Source organism: Megalobrama amblycephala, linkage group LG3, assembly GCF_018812025.1.
Source record: "Megalobrama amblycephala isolate DHTTF-2021 linkage group LG3, ASM1881202v1, whole genome shotgun sequence".
NCBI lineage: Eukaryota > Metazoa > Chordata > Actinopteri > Cypriniformes > Xenocyprididae > Megalobrama > Megalobrama amblycephala.
This window is the reverse complement of record NC_063046.1, coordinates 1719886-1740769: the sequence shown is the minus strand read 5'-3', so window position 1 is coordinate 1740769 and position 20884 is coordinate 1719886. Positions and strand designations below refer to the sequence as shown.

At 37.2% G+C, this 20884-nt stretch overlaps 1 gene segment (V, D, J or C); it reads right to left on the bottom strand.

The window, feature by feature from the left end:
- Window positions 1-1297: 1297 nt before the first annotated feature.
- LOC125264247 overlaps window positions 1298-20884 on the bottom strand; it is a 35603-nt gene continuing 16016 nt past the window's right edge. Inside the window, 2 exon segments of the V gene segment in view lie at window positions 1298-1799; window positions 2812-2849. Of these exon segments, the coding sequence occupies window positions 1477-1799; window positions 2812-2849 (361 nt within the window).

Sequence of the window (20884 nt, the reverse complement as noted above, 5' to 3'; positions counted from 1 at the left end):
GGCGGGGTTGGCAGAGCGCCCCCTTGAGGGTACCAAAGGCAGACAGGTACCATATAAAGAGGTAAACGCCGTCTGGCTTTGGAGGGAAAAACTACACAGGGAACCAGCCTCTCAAGGTTGGGCCCTGGTGAGTTTTGTGCAACCAGCACAGTGCCCTGCGGGGGCACCAAAGGGCAGACAGGCACCGTATGACGAGGTGAACACTGTCAGGCTTTGGTTCTGGCGAAGCTCTAACAGCAATGACGGTCCTCAGATCCGTCTTGCCTTCGAGGATTTTGCCTGCGAACTGTCTGGTGTTGTCTGTGCGAGAAGTTCATACCTGGCCTCGGCTGCCCGCCAGCAGCCACCATAACAGTGCTTTCTCATACCCACACATTTTGATGTAAAATATATAGTATGAGAAAAAGCTTATTCCACAACCCGAACACCTCAGTGTGGAGGTCGGAAAAAACTGTAAACCTCTCGCGGGAGATTGAAGTGGCGAGTCTTCAGATTCTCCCGTAGCCACGCTAACAACATCCAGCTCCTCAGAACTAGACGCCATTAATGTGACTGTATCCACCGGAGCGGAAGAAACCGCAATGCGTGCTTCCTGCCTCTGAAATAGATACACTTTTTTTTTTTTTTTTTTTTTAGATGCAGCAAGTGAAGGCAGAGATAGGGCAGGGCCCGTCTCTAACCCATCTGCTACACCCATCTGCGAACCCCAAGACCTAAGGCGCAACACTGCCTCGGCAGAAACGGGACCCAAGCCTTGAGAAACGCGAGCCGAGCCACCCTTCTCAAAGAGAGCTCGGCGGGAGCGCAGCGTTCTCATCGATAGCTGCTCTCAATGCACACAGGCAGCCCCCTCGAGAGCTGCCTGGGCATGCTGCATTCCAAAACAGACAACACACATTTCATGTGTATCACCTCCCGGGATAAAACACGGGCAGAGATGAACACACTTCCTGAAATGTTGTTCGCTCGCCATAATCACAATATAAGCAATATATTGGGACAGACAACAATAAATAGACAGGACAAATCACACGTAGCGCTTGCTGAAGACACAGAAGCTGAATGAGAGTGCTTTCGGGCTGGCTTTATGGTTCCTGGTCAGTAAATATTTTGTTAAAAACTAAAAAATGTCTCAGGTTACGTATGCAACCATGGTTCCCTGAGAAACAGGGAATGAGACTCTGCATTGAATGTTATGGGGAACGTCACACATGACCCCATAGCATTCAACACAGAGCAAGTTCCCTTTCGAAAGGGAACTACAATATTCATATGTGGCTACAAGAAATACACACAATTAATGATTCAAAAAGCTTTTAATTGGTAAAAAAAAATGTAACAAACACACATTTATTGAAAAGTTACATGTTAAAACAGGATTAAAGAAAGATTAACATACAGAGCAAAATGGTACACTGTGTGTGTAAGAATGAATAATTATTCATGCCTATAATCTCTGTGTGATGTGTGTGTGTTTCACTGGTCATCACACTGCTGTGTGTTCAGGCTCTCGGTCACTGCATTCTGGGATGGGTGCGTGGCGTCACAGCTGATGGTTGTTGCTCTGCTCCACTCACTCTCAGTGAGGCTCAGGCTGCTGCTCCAGCTGTACAGTCCATCCTTCTGCAGCACACTGGGACTCAGATTCACAGCAGAGCTCCTGCTGCTGCCATCCACCTTCCAGCTCAGCTTCCAGTCAGAGGGGAATCCCTTACTGCCCACACACACCACTGTAGCCTTACCCTGCTGCAGCTCGTCTCTGGAGGGCGGCAGGACCGTGAGAGTGGGACGAGTGGCAGCTAGAGAGAGAGAGAGAGAGAGAGAGAGAGAGAGATGAGAGTTTCATTCTTCTTAAAAACAGCTCTATCAGTCTTTCACTTCCCTTTAAGAGATTCAGAGTTAATCAAGCAGATCTGAAGTGCAACAGCCTGTAAAAACACATTTACCAGCAAACACACATATATCTATATTGGATTTAAAAAAGATTCATCATTTATAATAATATATTATGGATCTTTAATCCATAATTCCTTTTTAGGAATCAATTTTTCATTCGTGTTCAAATTATTAAATGATTTCTTGTTAAAAATGAACTGCATTATTAAGTTATGCTGTTTGTAGATTGAAAGTAACACCAGATGAAGACACATTTCTTTTCACAATGTCTCTTGTGGCATTCATTAAAATAAACGTTTTATTAATCAATCATTTTTAAAAGTGTCGGTTAATAATCAGTTTAGTGATTAGATAGATAGTTTAGATAGTTTAAATTTTAAATAGTTTAAACTTTTTATAATTCCTACGCTGTCTTACTATCTATATAGACACTTTATGCATAAAAAAATGTTTTAATGTTTTCTTGTTTGTCTCTTTTAAATCAATCTGTAGAGGTCAGAAAAACTACTTATACAGACATTAGCTTTATAATTCATGCCAAATTAATAAAAAAAATACAATAATTTATTCTTTGTCAAATATGATTTACCATGATGGATAAAATTCTCAGTAATAAAAAAAAGTGATTGTTGAAACTAGAGTAGAACTAAGTAAAGTTAGCATATTATTTGGTAATGTCAAACCAGAATAAAACTTTCAATAATTTATTCTTATATTAGTCATTACACACACACATATATATATAAGTGTTTAATTATACAGCATATATTTACAGTGTAACTGACAGCAGAAACAGGAGTTATATTGCTGTTTTTATATTTCTTGAACATAAATAATCAATAATTTTTATTAACAATTATAATTAATTTTCATAAAAATATATATTAAAAAAAATATAGAAAAAGATTTACTTACTTCCAACAGAGAGTCGAGTTCCTCCACCGAACGTCCACCACAGTGATACAAACCCAATCAGCGGCTGTACAAAAACCTCCTGCTCTAAAACTGACACTGAGTTACATAACATCAACACTGACACTGACACTAAAACTGTATCTAGTTTAGTTTTGCTTATTCAACTGAATAAATAAATAAATTGTTAATGAATAAAATGTATGTTGATTGTTTTTTGAGGTAAATTCCATGATGCATCTGAAAGTGTTTTTGAGTAGAGAGTGTTTTGCATATGAACTGAACACTCGCTTAAAACTCCACTGATGATTATTAGTGTTTGACACTGACACACACACACTGAAAATCCTTCATGATAACAGATCCAAAAGCAAACATGACTTTAATAGCCATCATTATTTGGACACTTGCAACCTGCATCTGGGTAAGTAAGACATTCATATCATCAGCTGATTTGGGCCTACATAAAGCCAGAAATTATGCAATCAACAAGTCCACAGGTGCTTAGATCAAGATTTAGAGCTTAATTTATGCATTCAAAAAAAAAAAAAAAAAAAAAAATAGTTTTTTTCATATATTAATGTTTTTAACCTTTGCATGTGAAGTAAATGTAATATGTTAACATTTTTGGATTCAAGTTCATAGTCATTCATTAATTTTGATGTGCAAATATGGAAACTTAGTCCTTGTAGTGCAACAGTGTTGTGTGCTCAGTCTGACAGATGCCTTATAAGTAAGTGTTGAACTTTTAAATGTGCTCATCAGATTTATATTATTCTCCAGTGTGTTCTGTCTCTCTCTTCAGGTTCTGTGGGACAGATTCTGACTCAATCTGAAGCTCAAACAGTTCAGCCTGATCAGACTGTCACTATTCACTGTAATCATAAACCAGCAATAGACTGTGCTCAAAAAATACCACTAAATATTGTATGGCCTGGTACCATCAGATTCCTGAAGTTCCTAAACTCCTGATCTATTACACATCAGACAGAGCTTCAGGTGTTTCTTCTAGATTCAGTGGCAGTGAAAGTGGAAACCACATGGATTTTACTCTGACTATCAGTGGAGTCCAGCCTGAAGATTCAGGAGTTTATTACTGTCAGAGCAGACATTTTTTTTGACCACCACAAACTCAGTGTTCACACAGTGTAAAAGCATCATACAAAAACCTCCTTGGCTGATACTTCAGCGCTGCTGCTTTGAGCTTCTGCAGATGTTGATGTTGATGATCATTATTCACACACTCCTCAACACATTCTACATATTTTATAAATAACATCATGTCTCAAACATGAATTACACATGAATTACAATAAAATATATCTAAGACGAAAATGAACGAAAGCTTACTGTGGCCAAAGCTTATGTGATGAAAATGAAGATTTCACATCAGTCCTTCATGAAATACCAATATTCACTAAAATAAAATTATTAGTGGATTGACTGGGAATTGGGTTTATATATATTTAATGTATGTATATATTCCAGCCTCTTAAAAAATTTTATTTGGTGCAATTCATAATCATTTTACAGACCTGTTTAGAGGATCAGTGATCTTTTGCACCTTAAGCAAGGTAAAAAATAAAGAGAGAGAGAGAGAGAGAGAGAGAGAGAAGTGACAAGTCTGCAGTTCAACTGAATCTCTGTTCACTTCATTCAATGAAAGAAAACAGTTTAGATCCTAAATCTATTTTCTGGTAAAAATCACAGTTAATTTTTCCTGTATAATTAATATCAAATATTTAAAAAGTTTATTTTCATGATATTGATGTTTAATATTGACAACATGTAAATTAATAGAATCAAAATAAAATGAATGAAAGATAAACAGGAACAAATAAAATTAAAGGCAAATATTTTGTTAAAAATGAAAAATGTCTCAGGTTACGTATGTAACCATGGTTCCCTGAGAAACAGAACGAGACTCTTCATTGAACGCTATGGGGAACGTTACATGTGACCCCATAGCGTGCAACGCAGAGCGAGTTCCCTTTCGAAAGGGAACTACAATATATACATATGTGGCTACAAGAAATACACACAATTGATGATTCAAAAAGCTTTTAATTGGTAAAAAAAAAAAAAAAAAAAAAAAAAAATTAACAAACACACATTTATTAGAAAAGGTACATGTTAAAACAGGCTTAAAGAAAGATTAACATACACAGCAAAATGGTACACTGTGTATGTGTAAGAATGAACAATTATGCATGCCTATAATCTATGTGTGATCTGTGTGTGTGTTTCACTGGTCATCACACTGCTGTGTGTTCAGGTTCTCGGTCACTGCATTCTGGGATGGGTGCGTGGCGTCACAGCTGATGGTTGTTGCTCTGCTCCACTCACTCTCAGTGAGGCTCAGGCTGCTGCTCAATTTCTAAGATTATACATTTTTAAATGTATTTGTGCAGAATTTTGAATTTGTGCTTTATGTTTTATTTTTATGCATTAATTTCAACTGTTTTACAGCAGATGCAAACTTCATGTTTGAACTCTCTCTCAGTGTCTCATCAAGAGGTTCAGTCTCCTGAGTCTCTGAGTGTTAAAGCAGGAGAGTCAGTCTCTATGAGCTGCACTGGGACCAGTGGAGTTGATGATGACATGAGCTGGTATCTGCAGAAAACTGGAGAAGCTCCAAAACTCCTGATCTATAAAACAAGTCGACTTGAATCTGGAGTCCCAGATCGGTTCAGTGGAAGTTATTCTGGAATTCATTTCACACTGAATCTATGTGGAGTCCAGCCTCAGGATGCAGGAGATTATTACTGTATGGGGGCTGACAGTGGCATGTTCAATATCATACAAAAACAGACAACATGAGAATAATTTCAGGCTACAACAGTTAATCAGCAGTCAAAGCCGTAATGAAGAGTTTGTTCACTTTAATTATCCTTTTAGATTTCAGTGGAAAATTAATTAAATTTGTGCTATTTCTTCAGGATTCATCATGGTTACCACAGTCTATCCTGCAGCTTTCAGATTCCCTTTTAATGTGTCTTGTGAATCTCACTCACAGGACAAACATGGGGAAAATCTGTTTGCACTCTAATTTCCATGCTATTTAGAGTTCAAAAGATAACATATATAAAAGTTATTAATATATATTAAAGTATTTGATTATGTGTGTAAGTTTATGTAAAGATTATGTAAGTATTTTTTGTGTGTGTCGTATTTGTTATATTTATATTTGCTTGATTCAGACAGATTGACCAATATTTGGGGGGATACACAAGTGATAATGTTTTAAAGAGCAGTAGGCCTATTTACTAGCTATATACACTTAGCCCAAAACTCCCTGAGTTCATTTATATTATGGTTGAGAAGGAAGTGACATGATATGGATTCAAAATGGTAACTGTTATTACAAAGACAACTACATCATAAGATTTTTTTTATTTTCTTTCTAACTAATGAATTGGTATTTCTGCTTCTCTACTTCTCTACTATTTTCTGCTTCTCTACTGGTTTTATCTTTGAATACTGAACAACTCATGCATATGTATCTACACTCAAAAAATTAACTCTTTGAACCAGTGGCGGAGGCAGAAAGTCAGTGGGTGGGCCTCTAAAAGTGTGGGTGGGCCAGAATAATTTGCATTATCCCATTTTTTCAACTGGCTTAATTTGGGAGGGAATGATGAAAGATGATGGACAGTCCCTCAGTGGCGTCAATTCACAAAAAGTCAAGGTATGGCAAGTTCAAATTACATTATTTAATATAATATTACGTGACAATATCAATTCAAGTAAATCTAGAACGAGATAAGAACAAGACAAAACTGCAGTTACAACATGAACCAACAGCACCAACCGATTAAAAAAATAACCTAATAATAATCACATATTTAGAAATAACCTGGCATGCTAACAGGCAGCTATATGGATAAATAAAAATAACAGCTTACGATTCTTAAAAAAATAATAAATAAATAAATAAATAAATTCTGATTTGAAGCTTGTGACAAACGCGCACACATTAACCCGATTTTATTTAGCGTTCATGTCAAGTCAAGTCAAGTCACCTTTATTTATATAGCGCTTTTTACAACGCAGATTGTGTCAAAGCAGCTTTACATTGATAACTGGTACATAATTTGGCTGCACAGCAGCTCTTAAATAATAGTGTCAATGCAGGCAAATCAAAGCACTGTTGAATAAATGTCAAGAATACTATTGAATATCAAATGTCAAGTGTCCCCAACTAAGCAAGCCAAAGGCGACAGCGGCAAGGAACCCAAACTCCATCAGGTGACATCAGGAGGCAAACAAGTGGCAGATAGTTGTTAAGATGGAGAAAAAAAAAACCTTGGGAGAAACCAGGCTTAGTCGGGGGGCCAGTTCTCCTCTGGCGAACAGTGCTTTGTTACAATCAGGTTGCTATCATAAGTCTGATAGGATCGCAACAATCAAAGTATATATTTCAGTTCCATCCAGTTGAGGATCGTATTCATCACGCCGGTATGGACGGTCTGTTGAGGAACTGTGCTACTGGCTGTCGTGTCGATGAGGCCTTCACAGTGGATGATCCAGTTGACTCGATCTCTGCTGATACTTCAGGGCTGCGTTGTGGTCGCAATGTAAACATGCGCTCAGATTCATCGAATGAATTTATATTTATTTATTTAAGAAATTCAGTAAAAACAGAATAGGCCTATTGCTTCAGCCTTATTCAAAGGCCGCAGAAACGCTTGCCAAAAATTCTCCCACGAGACCATTACAATATCGTTGCGGCGAATTTATCTATTTATTCACTTGCATTATCATGCCACTCCGGGCCAGACTAAACACCTATAGCTTACCGTGTATGGCCAAAGATTATAGAATAACACAAGACGTGTCACTCGTATTGTTTTGAATGGGAGAAAGTGTAACACGCAATATGGAGGAATAAGTCTCACCTTCTAAATAAGAGCCAATCGCCAACTGGTAAAGTCATTGCGTCACTGCAACAGCCGTTAGAAGCACCGGTTTCTATAGAAACAGTCAGACGCGCGCCTCTGAAACATGGCAGAAGAGACGCGCATTTAGGTCTGCGCATGCGCATTAGCTTGATCCAGCCTAAAAAATACAGTTTTTTGTCATGATTCGAGCGTTTGGATAAAACATTTATAAGACAGCTGTTGTCAGATTTCATTGGTGATTTCAAATATGAAATGTAATCGTAAGGTTGGCGAACAGTTTTGGAGAATTTGATGTTTCCCCATTCAAAAAGATAGGGCATGATGCCCAGGATGCCCGAGAGGTGTTTCAAAGATGGCCGCCGAGTGAAATGACTTGTCTTAAAGGGACTTTGGTATGGCTGATGTCTGTTCTAAACAAGTCCGATTCAGCTGGGTTTTGAATTGATGATTGTTGATATCGTCATAAACTCATTTAGCCTATCTGTTAGTTCTCGTTCAAATGATAAAAGTTGTTACGGCATCCTGTCATCTTTGTCAAGTCATTTTTCTTTATTAAATGCATCATAGATAGCGGGTTAGCCATTTTTAACATAAAAAGGGCGCCGCTGGTTGAAATCCGGATATTTGCGTGAAGAACATAACAGGCTACTACTGGCGTGTGACGTAATTGAAGAAGAGACGAATTAGCATATTCTTATTAAGAGTTTTAATGCATGAAAAAAACAAAACAAATCAAATTTAAAAAAGTTATTAAAGAATTGTTAAATGTTAGAAAATTGTTTTATTATATATATATTTCCCTGGATCTGACTGGGTGGGCAAGCTGTCGATCTGGGTGGGCCCGGACCCACCCAGGCCCACCGTAGCTCCGCCCCTGCTTTGAACGAACATAAAAAAATCATGGAAAGGATTTCCACATGATTAAGTTGCTTTATTTCAGCATTATGCAATTCTGTTATTCCAATTGGGTCAACTTAATTTATTAAGGTTGATTCAACTTATTTACTATGGTTGGGCACAGCTTAATTTAATAGTGTCAGCCCAACTAATTTGCAATGTTTTGGAAAATAAATAAAAAGCAATAAATAAATAAATAAAAAATAAATTGTTTTCATATACATTGATTTTTACAATTAATTCTTCTTGTTTAATCACCTCAATGGTAACCCTAAAACTATTAATTAACAGAAACTTTTAAATACCAACATAATAGAACAGCAAACATTAAAAAGTCTTTCCATTTTCTCATCTTCCTAAAAACTGATTAAAATAACACTTTATTTCAACATTTACACTCCTAGTTCAGCCCCTTTGCAAAGCATGATGGGAAGTGAAAATCCTGTTTGATTGAGTCCTGGTGGGGTTTACTTGATTGAAACATGTTATTCCAATATGAAAACATCAAGTTAAGTCAAAGAGTAATCGTTTCAAGTCAATTTAACATTTTCACATTTTTTTTTTTGAGTGTATAGAGGTATTGATTAAATATGATTTTTCTATAGGCCTATATGCTTGTGAAGCACTGTACTAAATATATCACATTGATTTGTCTGTGGGTGGGGTGGGGTGGGGGTGATGATATACGTAAGAACAGCAAGAAATGCTATGATTATTTCTATAGACCCCTTAAAAGTTTGTAAACATTGCAACGTTTCCTGGTGGGTGGGGCTTAGCTGGAGGCAAAAAGAGACGCTGGACTCAATGTTGACAAGCGTAAGATAGCATGTTTTAGGAGGGATTTATTAAACATAGATGCAGAAGAAGGTTCAGAACTGTCCGAATATGTACAGTCACTGACTCTGCGGGACCGTGACAGCTATTTTTGTAAATTAACTTAAGTTTTGGATATTTCCTAGACAACATATGAATTACTTTCGGGTGGTTCGGGGAATTTTGTCAAGGCTTATTGTCTAATGTACCCTAACGCTGGGCTAACTATGATTATGGCTAGCAATGTGGATTATTTTAAGAGACCATTCAAAGGATGGCACACATATCTATCGCTGTATGTTTGTTTAACATTTATGCTAGCTAGTGCGCTGAAAGTTGGCGACTTTTCACCTATAAAACAGAAACGTGCTGATTTGTACTAGATAAAACCAACACACCATTACATATGCATCGATTATTTTACCTGATATGAAGTGTGCACTGCAAACACGAGCATTATTTATGATCGTCTCCGTCCAGTCTGTACGCCGTATTGCTTTCAACCACAATTATCTTTTTGATTTCTGTGAAGGAATGTCTGCCGGGATCTGGTAAAACTTTAGTTTTGAACCAAAAGTCCTGTTCCTTCTATTCTGGCAGCCAAAAACACAACAAGACGACATTTTAAAGTCAAAACCTCAAACTTTTAGCGCGCCCGCTATTAGTTCTTATTTATGTTTTGCCTCCAGCTAGAGCGGTGACGTCACAGTGACGTAGGCGATTAAGGGGTCTATAGGGCAGATCTGGGTTGGAATATTAATTATATTAAATAAGAATACATAAATAAAAAAAGCGTATATTTATGTGTTTCTCATTGCTAAACACTGGTTTATGTTCTTATTTTAGCAATTGTGCTTTTAAAGGTGCTCTAAGTGATCCTGGGTGGAGTAACTTCCTGTTGACGTTTGATGTGGTGTCAAACAAAACAGAGGCTAGCTAGTCCCTCCCTCCTCCTCCTCCTCCTCCTCCCCCTCCCCTCCGTGCTTCCTGAAACAGTCATGAACGCGTATTTAAAATCATTCTTGTCGGTTATTGGCTGGAGCATGTTTATTATGATTCGTGGTCCAGGCTGCACCAGTTTGTTTTTATTGCCGTTTTTGGAGCTTGTGGCGACTACAGAGACCGCGTTTTTTATTAGTGTGTTCAGGGGACAGGCAGCTAGCGAATAGTGAGGAGATGTTTGCTGTATGTGACAAAAAAATGTTTTGGCCTAAAAACGCGTGACATCACTTAGAGCACCTTTAAGGCAGGAAGGCTTTTAAGGCAGCCAGTAGATGGCGCTCCGGTAGCGCGGCCACCATTATGAGGTGAAAATACTAACTGGACCATAGAATTGTCCAGTTAGTATTTTCCCCAGAAAATTGTATAGCTCCTAGAATAAATGTTGTATTGTCTTATATATGTTTTATTTTACCAGTTGTGAAATCCATTAAACCATCTGGGGTAACGTAGTTAGCCTACTTTGAGTATTTCCATTTTATGCAACTTTACACATTTATTAATAGTAAATTAATAATTAATAAATTTAAGATCATTATGTTTGCAGCGAACAATATATTTCAGACCTAGTGGAGTATAGTAATAATATCTAGGTCTGAATTGAAATAGGCTGTATTGTATGTTTTAATGGATCATGCCACAAACATAATGATCTTAAAATACATCATGCATTGCTGTGTCCGTTATCACATAATTCCCACTTTTGGTTTAATGGACATTAGACAACACTGCAAAATCAAGCTGTTATATTCATATATTTATTGTCCAACATTTCCAATTTTTCTGATGCATGTCCTTAATTTAATTTCATATGTTGGTAATAATTCAGTGTTTATAAGCATTTTTAAAAATTTGTAACCACAAACTGACTGGGTTTCTAGAGCAAAAAACACAAAGTGTTTAACACAAAGTGTGTAAAATAAACTGTTAAAAGGATTTGATGATCACTAGTGATAGTATTTTATTCTGTGTTGTCATCATTCAGGTTGGATTTCAGCTTTAATGTACTTTTTTTTTTTTAACAAAGCAGCTGATTTTGCCATAGAAACTAGTGGACTGCCGAGTCGCTTTCACCTCAAAATGGCGGAAATGCAGGGGCGCTGCTGGTCGCCGGTGTTGCAATGGATCGTTCTATTGACTATCGCTTCTTGTTAGTGTATATTCTTTGGGTCGATTCGACATGTTGAGTCGGCTTCGGAGCTCGTCGGTCAATCGGGCCGTCTGATCATTCTGGTTGGCTGTTCAACTGCCACTTGCTGGTACGGAAAGGCATTTCATCTTGCGCAGGCGCAGAATGGACGTGCTACTTGGTCGTCAGCTGTCGAGCATCGGTTTGATGTGTCAGGCCAGCTTTGGACACAGACGCTGCCGATGTGAGCCAACCCTGCAGTGAGCAACCCTGCCAACCCCGCAATCTGCTTTCGTCTGTAGTTCTTCGGCGTTGGCTTGGTGTGTTCCTGCCTTCAGTCAGATGTGTCAGAAGCAAGAAGGGAGGTTTTTTTTTACAGCACTTTTTCAACGTATTCACCAACTGTAAACTACACCAACTATAAACTACAGTGTTGACCTTACAATCAATAGAGACTGTTTGACCAAGCTGAACTGATTTAAACTCAGGTTGAGTCACAACGACCTGTCCCAAAGAGCCTGTGAAAGAAAGAAAACAATTATTAGAGCATGAGGAAAAAATGAAAAAACGTCGTATGTAACCATAGTTCCCTGAGAACCAGGGAACGAGACTCTGCGTTGAATACACAATGGGGAACGTCACACGTGACCTGCTGTCTGAAAGCCAACTATCCAACAACTCCAATCCCTATTGGCCAGCGACAGCCTGTGACGTAATATGGCGTGACCCGGAAGTATAAAGGAGCGCCTGGAGAAACAGTCAGTATCTATCGTCTTGAGGGACTGTTCTGCAGGCAGGCAGCCCGAAGCATGGCAAGGAAACGCAGTCTCGTTCCCTGGTTCTCAGGGAACTATGGTTACATACATAACCTGAGATGTTCCCTTTCGAAAGGGAACTCGCTCTGCGTTGAATACATAATGGAGAACGATATACCCACGCCGCCATGCTTGAGGAGAGTGCATGCCAAATAATATGTCTGACAAATGTCGAGCAGTTTCGAAGGAAACGCTTAGCAACTCACCCTCGGGTCACACCAGGCTGTCAGTGACAGCATTCCTTATGGCCAACAGCCCAAGCTGAACCTTGAGAAGGCTTTCCGCAGAATGCCACCAGGGAGGCCAACTTGGTCAGTCGTAGGACAAACTTAGTCTTGTCCAACCCTGTCTGAGTACAGAATCTCTCTCTCTCTCTCTCTCTCTCTCTCTCTCTCTCTCTCTTTAGCTGCCGCTCGTCCCACTCTCACGGTCCTGCCGCCCTCCAGAGACGAGCTGCAGCAGGGTAAGGCTACAGTGGTGTGTGTGGGCAGTAAGGGATTCCCCTCTGACTGGAAGCTGAGCTGGAAGGTGGATGGCAGCAGCAGGAGCTCTGCTGTGAATCTGAGTCCCAGTGTGCTGCAGAAGGATGGACTGTACAGCTGGAGCAGCAGCCTGAGCCTCACTGAGAGTGAGTGGAGCAGAGCAACAACCATCAGCTGTGACGCCACACACCCATCCCAGAATGCAGTGACCGAGAGCCTGAACACACAGCTGTGTGATGACCACTGAAATACACACACACACATAGATTATAGGCATCCATAATTCATTTATTATAAATATAATCTAAGGCTGCGGCCCCTTTAAACTCTCGTGCTCCCCGCCCCCGAGCTCGCGACTGCCTTAAACAGCATAAACAAAGTTCACACAGCTAATATAACCCTCAAAATGGATCTTTACAAAGTGTTCGTCATGCAGCATGTCTAATCGCGTAAGTACAGTATTTATTTGGATGTTTACATTTGATTCTGAATGAGTTTGAGGCTGTGCTCCGTGGCTAACAGGCTAAAGCTAACATTACACACTGTTGGAGAGATTTATAAAGAATGAAGTTGTGTTTATGAATTATACAGACTGCAAGTGTTTAATAATGAAAATAATGACACCTCTTGTCTCCATGAATACAGTAAGAAACGATGGTAACTTTAACCACATTTAACAGTACATTAGCAACATGCTAGAAAAGAAAGGCAATTTACAAATATCAATAAAATATCATGTCATCATGGATCATGTCAGTTATTATTGCTCCATCTGCCATTTTTCACTATTGTCCTTGCTTGCTTATAGTCTGATGATTCAGCTGTGCAGAGATCCAGACATTAATACTGGCTGCCCTTGTGTAATGCATTGAACATGAGCTGGCATATGCAAATGTTGGGGGCGTACATATTAATGATTCCGACTGTTACGTAACAGTCAGTGTTATATTGAGATTCGCCTGTTCTTTTGAGGTCTTTTAAACAAATCAAATTTACATAAGAAGGAGGAAACAATGGTGTTTGAGACTCACTGTATGTCATTTCCATGTACTGAACTCTTGTTATTCAACTATGCCGAGGTAAATTCAATTTTCCATTCTACGGCACCTTTATTCATATAATTAATTAAAATATTTTAGCTACATTTAATTTATAAACATTTATATACATACATATAAATCTAAAATAAGCTATTTGAGAAATCACAGTGACAATAAAAAATGTATTGATTACTTTTATACTTTTACATTAAATTATAGGGCTAAATGCTGATTTGCATGATTTATGCATTTGAACAAGATGAAAAATTTGAAAAAAGATGAAAATGAATAGGGTAAAAAATTAACTATTAGATGTCATCATACTTCCCCAGTTGATTGATTATGTTGAATCTCAAACATTTTTTTCATTACAAGTTTTCTGAAATGTTGTTTACATATACAAATAAGGCATTTCCTAATTTAATATGCACTAATGCTTTTTATATCATTAAGAGTGTATTTCTTGTTTAGAAGTATATGAATATTATAGGATGTACCTGAAATTAAAAATACATTTTGAAAAGACTAATTAATTCTCTATATTTTATTATTATATATTATTATTATTATTATTATTATTATTATTATTATTTTATTTACATGTTGATTTAATTTATGAATGCAGAAAACATCACAAAATTATAAAATAATGCTGTAGGAATGATGTGGACAGAGGAGGCATAGACAAATGTGGATTCAGACTACACAGCATATGGTGAATTCATTTCTCATCACATACTGTATATGAAACATATGAATTATGGCCATGGTGAGCTTTCTTTCATCATCATGGTTGGATGGATTTTATTGGGTTGTAATTCATGTGGAATTGTGATTGAGACATTCTGATTTTTATTATTAATTAAATATTATGCAGAATGTGCTGAAGAGTGTGATCATCACCCTTAAAGAGTCTCTGTGTATCTGTGTGTTTGTGTGTGAAGTCAGTGAGGTGAATAATGATCTTCAACATCAACATCTGCAGAAGCTCAAAGCTGCAGCACTGAAGTCTCAGCCAAGAAGGTTTTTGTATGATGCTTTTACACTGTGTGAACACCAAGTCTGTGGTGCCAGAGACTCCCTTGTCATGTTTACTCTGACAGTAATAAACTCCTGAATCTTCAGGCTGGACTCCACTGATAGTCAGAGTAAAATCTGTATCCCTTCCACTGCCACTGAATCTAGAAGAAACACCTGAAGCTCTGTCTGATGTGTAATAGATCAGGAGTTTAGGAACTTCTCCAGGAATCTGATGGTACCAGGACATGCAATCCTGAGAGGTATCTTTTTTAACAAGGTTCACTGCTGGTTTATGATTACAGTGAATAGTGACAGTCTGATCAGGCTGAACTGTTTGAGCTTCAGATTGAATTATAATTTGCCCCACAGAACCTGAAGAGAGAGACAGAAAACACTGTACAATGAACTAAAAGTATGTTAATCAATGACAATACAGAACTTCACTTTAATCAAAACATAGAGTTACATTTTAATGTTAATTTATAACATTTACTGCACATTTAGGTAAAAAACATTAACATATAAGTTTATGAATGCATATATAATATTTACATTTGATACAGAGTTTCTGAGGACTGGTGGATTGCTTATTTTCTAGTTTTCTTTAAATCAGCTGATTATATTAATTTCTATATACAGTACTTACTCCATGTGCAGGTTGCGAGTGTCCAAATAATGACGGCTGTTAAAGTCATGTTTGCTTTTGGATGAAGAAGAGATGTCAGTCATAAAATCATAAACTCACAGATCTATAAAGACCTCCTGAGCACTGAAGCATGCAGCTCATATGCAAAGTGTCTTCACAATGTAAATGTTCTTTATGAGAACAAGAACCTCTATTAGTGTCAAGAAACATATTCAATTGGTAACGAGCCATGTTGCATTTCATTCATGATACAGGGGGGTGGAATTATTACATTTTACTGACAGTCTGAGTATTAAATGGAGTTACAAGGTTTAGTCACAAGTTCTTTTCCTTTCATTTATAAAATATTTGTGAATGGTGTAATGATTTATGAAAATAATTGTATATAAATTTTAAAATATGGAGCTTCTGCCCGACAGCAACAATATATATATATATATATATATATATATATATATAATTTTTAAAGTAATTGTCGCACAGAGTTTTAGTTTTAGAGTGAAATAATAATAATAATGAAAAAAACAATATATGTGTTGTGTATTTGGTGTAACTTTGAAAATAGATATGTAACAGGTACAGCAATAAATTTAATTATTATTTCTTAAATTAAATAAGAATCCATACTGTAAAATAAAAATAATACATTTGTGTGTTTCTCATTGCTATGCAAACCCTGATTTTTGGTTCTCATTTCAGACCTGTATCTCTGATGCATTATAGGATTCTCTGAGGTTTAACCAAGGGATGTTTTTGTGCAGTATTTTTTCACTGTGTGAACACATAGCTGCCGCTGATCTCATTCACACTAAAACAGTAATAATCTCCTGCATCTTCAAGCTGGGCATCACTGATGGTCAGAGTGAAATCAAGACCATTTCCTCCAGAGTGAAAACTGCCTCCACCGCTCATTCTAGATGGAGCACCCGAGGGCTTCATTGTTGTGAAATATATAAGGAGTTTAGGGGGTTCCTCTGGCCTCTGAATGTACCAGGAGTAGGGGTGTAACGGTTCACAAAATTCACGGTTCGGTTCAATATGATACACTGGTGTCACGGTTCGGTTCGGTACGGTTCGGCACGTTTTAGATACAGCAAAAAGAAAAAATTGGCAGATAAATTTCCTTGATTTTTTTTTTATGTTTTATTTATTAAAACTAACAAAGTATGATTTTTTTTTTTTACATTGAACAATGATGGAGCTATACTTTACCCATCTTCTATGGTGTTTTCGTAGCAGCATACTGTATAACCCTTTGAGCGGTACGTTCCCACATATGGGATTTTTATTTCAGTGCCCCTGGGCGTACGGTCCCACATAAGGGATTTCGAACGTTCAGCGACGTCACATAACTGCCAGATTCAAACTGTGCTTTCACGCTCTGGCTGCGAGACGGACGCGCGCAGCTCTTGTCATATATCACAACTATGCAGTGTTTTCAGCCACATAACGTTTCTTTTTCAGATTTCAGACATTTATATACGCATAAGCACCATTAAAACAATATATTTGGAGTTTATAAAATGCACACTGATGTCAGACATAAGTGGAAGGAGCAATAACAATCCATTCATATACAATTTGCCGATATTTATTCATATCAGACACACATAATGGGCCCAAGTAACAACAAAGTGTACTCTATTATTCTTCCAGTTCACCAGCCACTTACTTGCATATATTTCGGGAGAAAATGATGAATTCACCTGCTGTAAATCCGACTGACAGGACTCTGTGAACTGCGGGGCAAACTAAGATGGCGGCGCCCATCTCGCGTTATAGATCAAGATAAAGATCATTTATAAAGGCTTTTAAACGACAAAACCCACTCACTTACACATATTTGAGGATCGGAATATCAGATAGTTGATAACATGGTAAGCAAGTTTGTGAATATTTTAAATAAAGAAGGAAAAACAAAATAATAGCTATCCATCTGTCATACAGTGTTATTGTTGCTGCGCTCAGCGCTAATGACACGCAAGACGCGTCGCTATGGAAACATTAAAGGCAAACGTTCTAAAATAACGGTTGCATTAAAAAAAAACTCACTCTGGGGGAAGAGTTAGGGGCCGTTCACACAGAACGCGTTTTTCTATTCCAATGCGCTACTTTCCCATTGTTTTTCTATGTAAACACGCACTTAACAGACGTGCATGACCGGTGTTACGAGATTTTCGGTTTCTGAGATTTTCGGTTTCAGAAGGCGGAGCTTACATGAATATTAATGAGTTTCGCAGACATGCGCGATTGCACGTGCAACTGAGAATTTTAGTTCACATTGTATCTCAAGCCATTAGTGGATTATTCCATAAAGGTAATTATATTCTCAGCGTCGCGGCTGACTTATGCCTAAACTACAGTTGTTTTCAACACCTAACAGTTTATAATGTGCTCATTAGTATGCACGATTTGTGCAGTCGTCTGTAACAATGACAGATACTTCGTGTAACAGCAGAACACCTTCAGCTATCGTCTACAATAAGTTCTGCTCCTCGTGCTCTTCCTTTGCGATGTTTTAAAACTTGGTATTTTATTGGTTGTTATTATTAAGTACATCACTGCCTGTAACAACTGAAATAAACCTGTAGCCTATAAATGTTTTTGAGGACTTAGCTATATCTATTCTGGTATTGTTCTTAAATTCTTGTTCATTTTGATATGATGTAGGCCTATTGCTCTTCAAAAGGATTAAAATTATTTATGTTTAGGCTCACCAAGGTTGCATTTATTTGATCAAAAATAAGCAAAACAGTAATATTGCAATTTGTGTTCTATTTTAATATATTTTAAATGGCTGTTTATTCCTGTTCCTCCAGTCTTCAGTGTCACATGATCCTTCAGAAATCATTCTAATTTGCTGTTTTGCTGCTCAAGAAACATGCTACTATTATCAGTGCTGAAAACAAGGAAACCATGATACAGTGCCTGTTGATTCACAGAACAGCAAGTTTGAAGAACAGTATTGAAATCTTTTGTAACATTAGAAATGTCTTTTTTCCCCTTTAAAAAAAAAAAAAAAAAAAATCTATTTAATTAATCCTTGTTGAATAAACTTCATCTTTGTGAAATTCATTTTTTTAAAACAAAACAAACAAACAAACAAACAAACAAAAAACTACAGTGATTCCAGACATTCAAATAGTAATTTAATGCAAATGCATTTGTGTAAATTATTTGGGGGCCACTGTCTGTAAAAAGATAACGTTTTGTTGTTATAAAATAGTTTTAAGTAAATAAAGTCATTAAAATTCAAAGAGAGGTAAAAATGTCAATCTTTGACTAAAAATGTAATTTTTGATCTGAGAATAGCTTTCTTATGTGTCATATTTTCATATATTAAGGGACTGCTACAGTAGCTAAAGTTTGTTGTTGGCAAGTCCATGCCCATCTTTTTGTACAAAAACAAAATGTCATTAAATGTCTCACATAATATCATATGTTCACTCCATTACACATTATACAAAGCATCTATTAATCAAAAGCAAATCAAGGCCATATTGCCATCTTTATTCCAGGATTTGTGATATATGTTTTGACATAGTTTATTATTTTTTTTTCTTTCAAAATTTCAATTTCAAAATTTCATGTGCCCCTAATTAAAACCCCATGAAGAACATGCATGTTTATGAACATTAATGACCAGTGAATTCAGGTTGACTGGACACTTTTGTCCATTGAGATGACTGGGAAAAAGTTTCCAGATCAACCTTAATATATGTCAAATAATGAATGTTTGTGTATCAAAATAAATTGTCAATTTATATCACTGATCATCATTGTATATCCAGGTAGACAAGTCACACATGGTCAAAACAAGGCATGGCAGAGAATAACAAAAGGTTGCAAAAATCTTTATTTAGCCACTGATTTTGGACATTATTTATTTCATTTCCAGAGGGATGACCTCATTTTAAATCTTCATAACGGTTAGGTAACAGAAGAACATAGGAATACATCACTGAAATGGCAGCTGCATATTTTTTAACAATATGTTATTTATTTATTTTCCCATTTATTTGTTATATGAAATCAGTATAATCTACTTCAACTCATTCAGGATGCTTGGTTTTATTGAGTAAATGAAAAATTAAACCTTGTGGTGTCAGTGTATCTTTCTTTAATATATATAAACGGAAACCATGAAAAGACAATATATTTTCAGCAATATTTCAGAATTTTCCTCTGAAAATATTTCCTCTGAATTTTAGATACAATGTGAACTAAAATTCTCAGTTGCACGTGCAATCGCGCATGTCTGCGAAACTCATTAATATTCATGTAAGCTCCGCCTTCAGAAACCGAAAATCTCAGAAACCGAAAATCTCGTAACACCATTACGCTCGCGTCTCGCGTCTTTTGCAGCGCCTCTCACATGAGCGCCGCGTTTTTAAGACGCCGTGTCAAGTTAAAAGAATTTCAACTTTTACACGCAGTGCAGCTCATCAATGTCAGTTCCAAAACAGTGGACCAATCAGAAGAACTTGGAGGCGGGGCAAGCGTTGCGAGTTGGCATGACAACTGTTTTATATAATGGTAACATGGCGGAGGAGGCGCTCATTATTATCTTATTTTCTTTTTTTCCATGTCAAAACTTGTATCTGTAAATTCTGCAGTTTTGCCTATTTCTATTATTTCCGTTATTGTCGTTATTGCATCACGTCTCAAAGGCATGTCTCGAGACTAGGCATGTCTCGTTCTATGCTGCGCTTTTTTTAAAACCACTCCTGAGCGCTGCGTCTCGCGTTTTTAGACGCAAAGACGCGTTCTGTGTGAACGGCCCCTTAGAATATTTTAAACTCACGCTCGAAAGGGATAATACAAAAACAGCTCCTTATAAAAAAAAAAATGAAAATGTTATATATGTTATATTACAAAGAGCCTTCAGCGCGTACTGAGTGAGCGAGCGCCTGATCAAGTCATTTAGAAACACCAAGGGTTCACTCAAAGCAAGGAGAGTCTGCTTTTAGCTGTTATGCCAGCCGCAGCTGGAACCAGCTTCCAGAACAGATCAGGTGTGCTCCAACAGTAGCCACATTCAAATCCAGACTCAAAACACATCTTTTTACCTATGCATTTGCTGATTGAGCACTGTGCTATGTCCGAACTGTTTGCATTTTATTTTATACGTATTATCTTTTTATTCTTTTAAATTCCTTTTCCTGTTTTTATTTCATTTTTAATGTATTTATATCTTTTACGTATCATCTTGTTTTCTGACTTTTAATGCATTTTAAATATTGCTGTCTGGTTGAAAGAGCTGGGAGAATTAGGAAGAAAGCATTTGTGATTAGGTTAAAATTTGGTACAAACTATGGGGAAATTTGAGCTGTG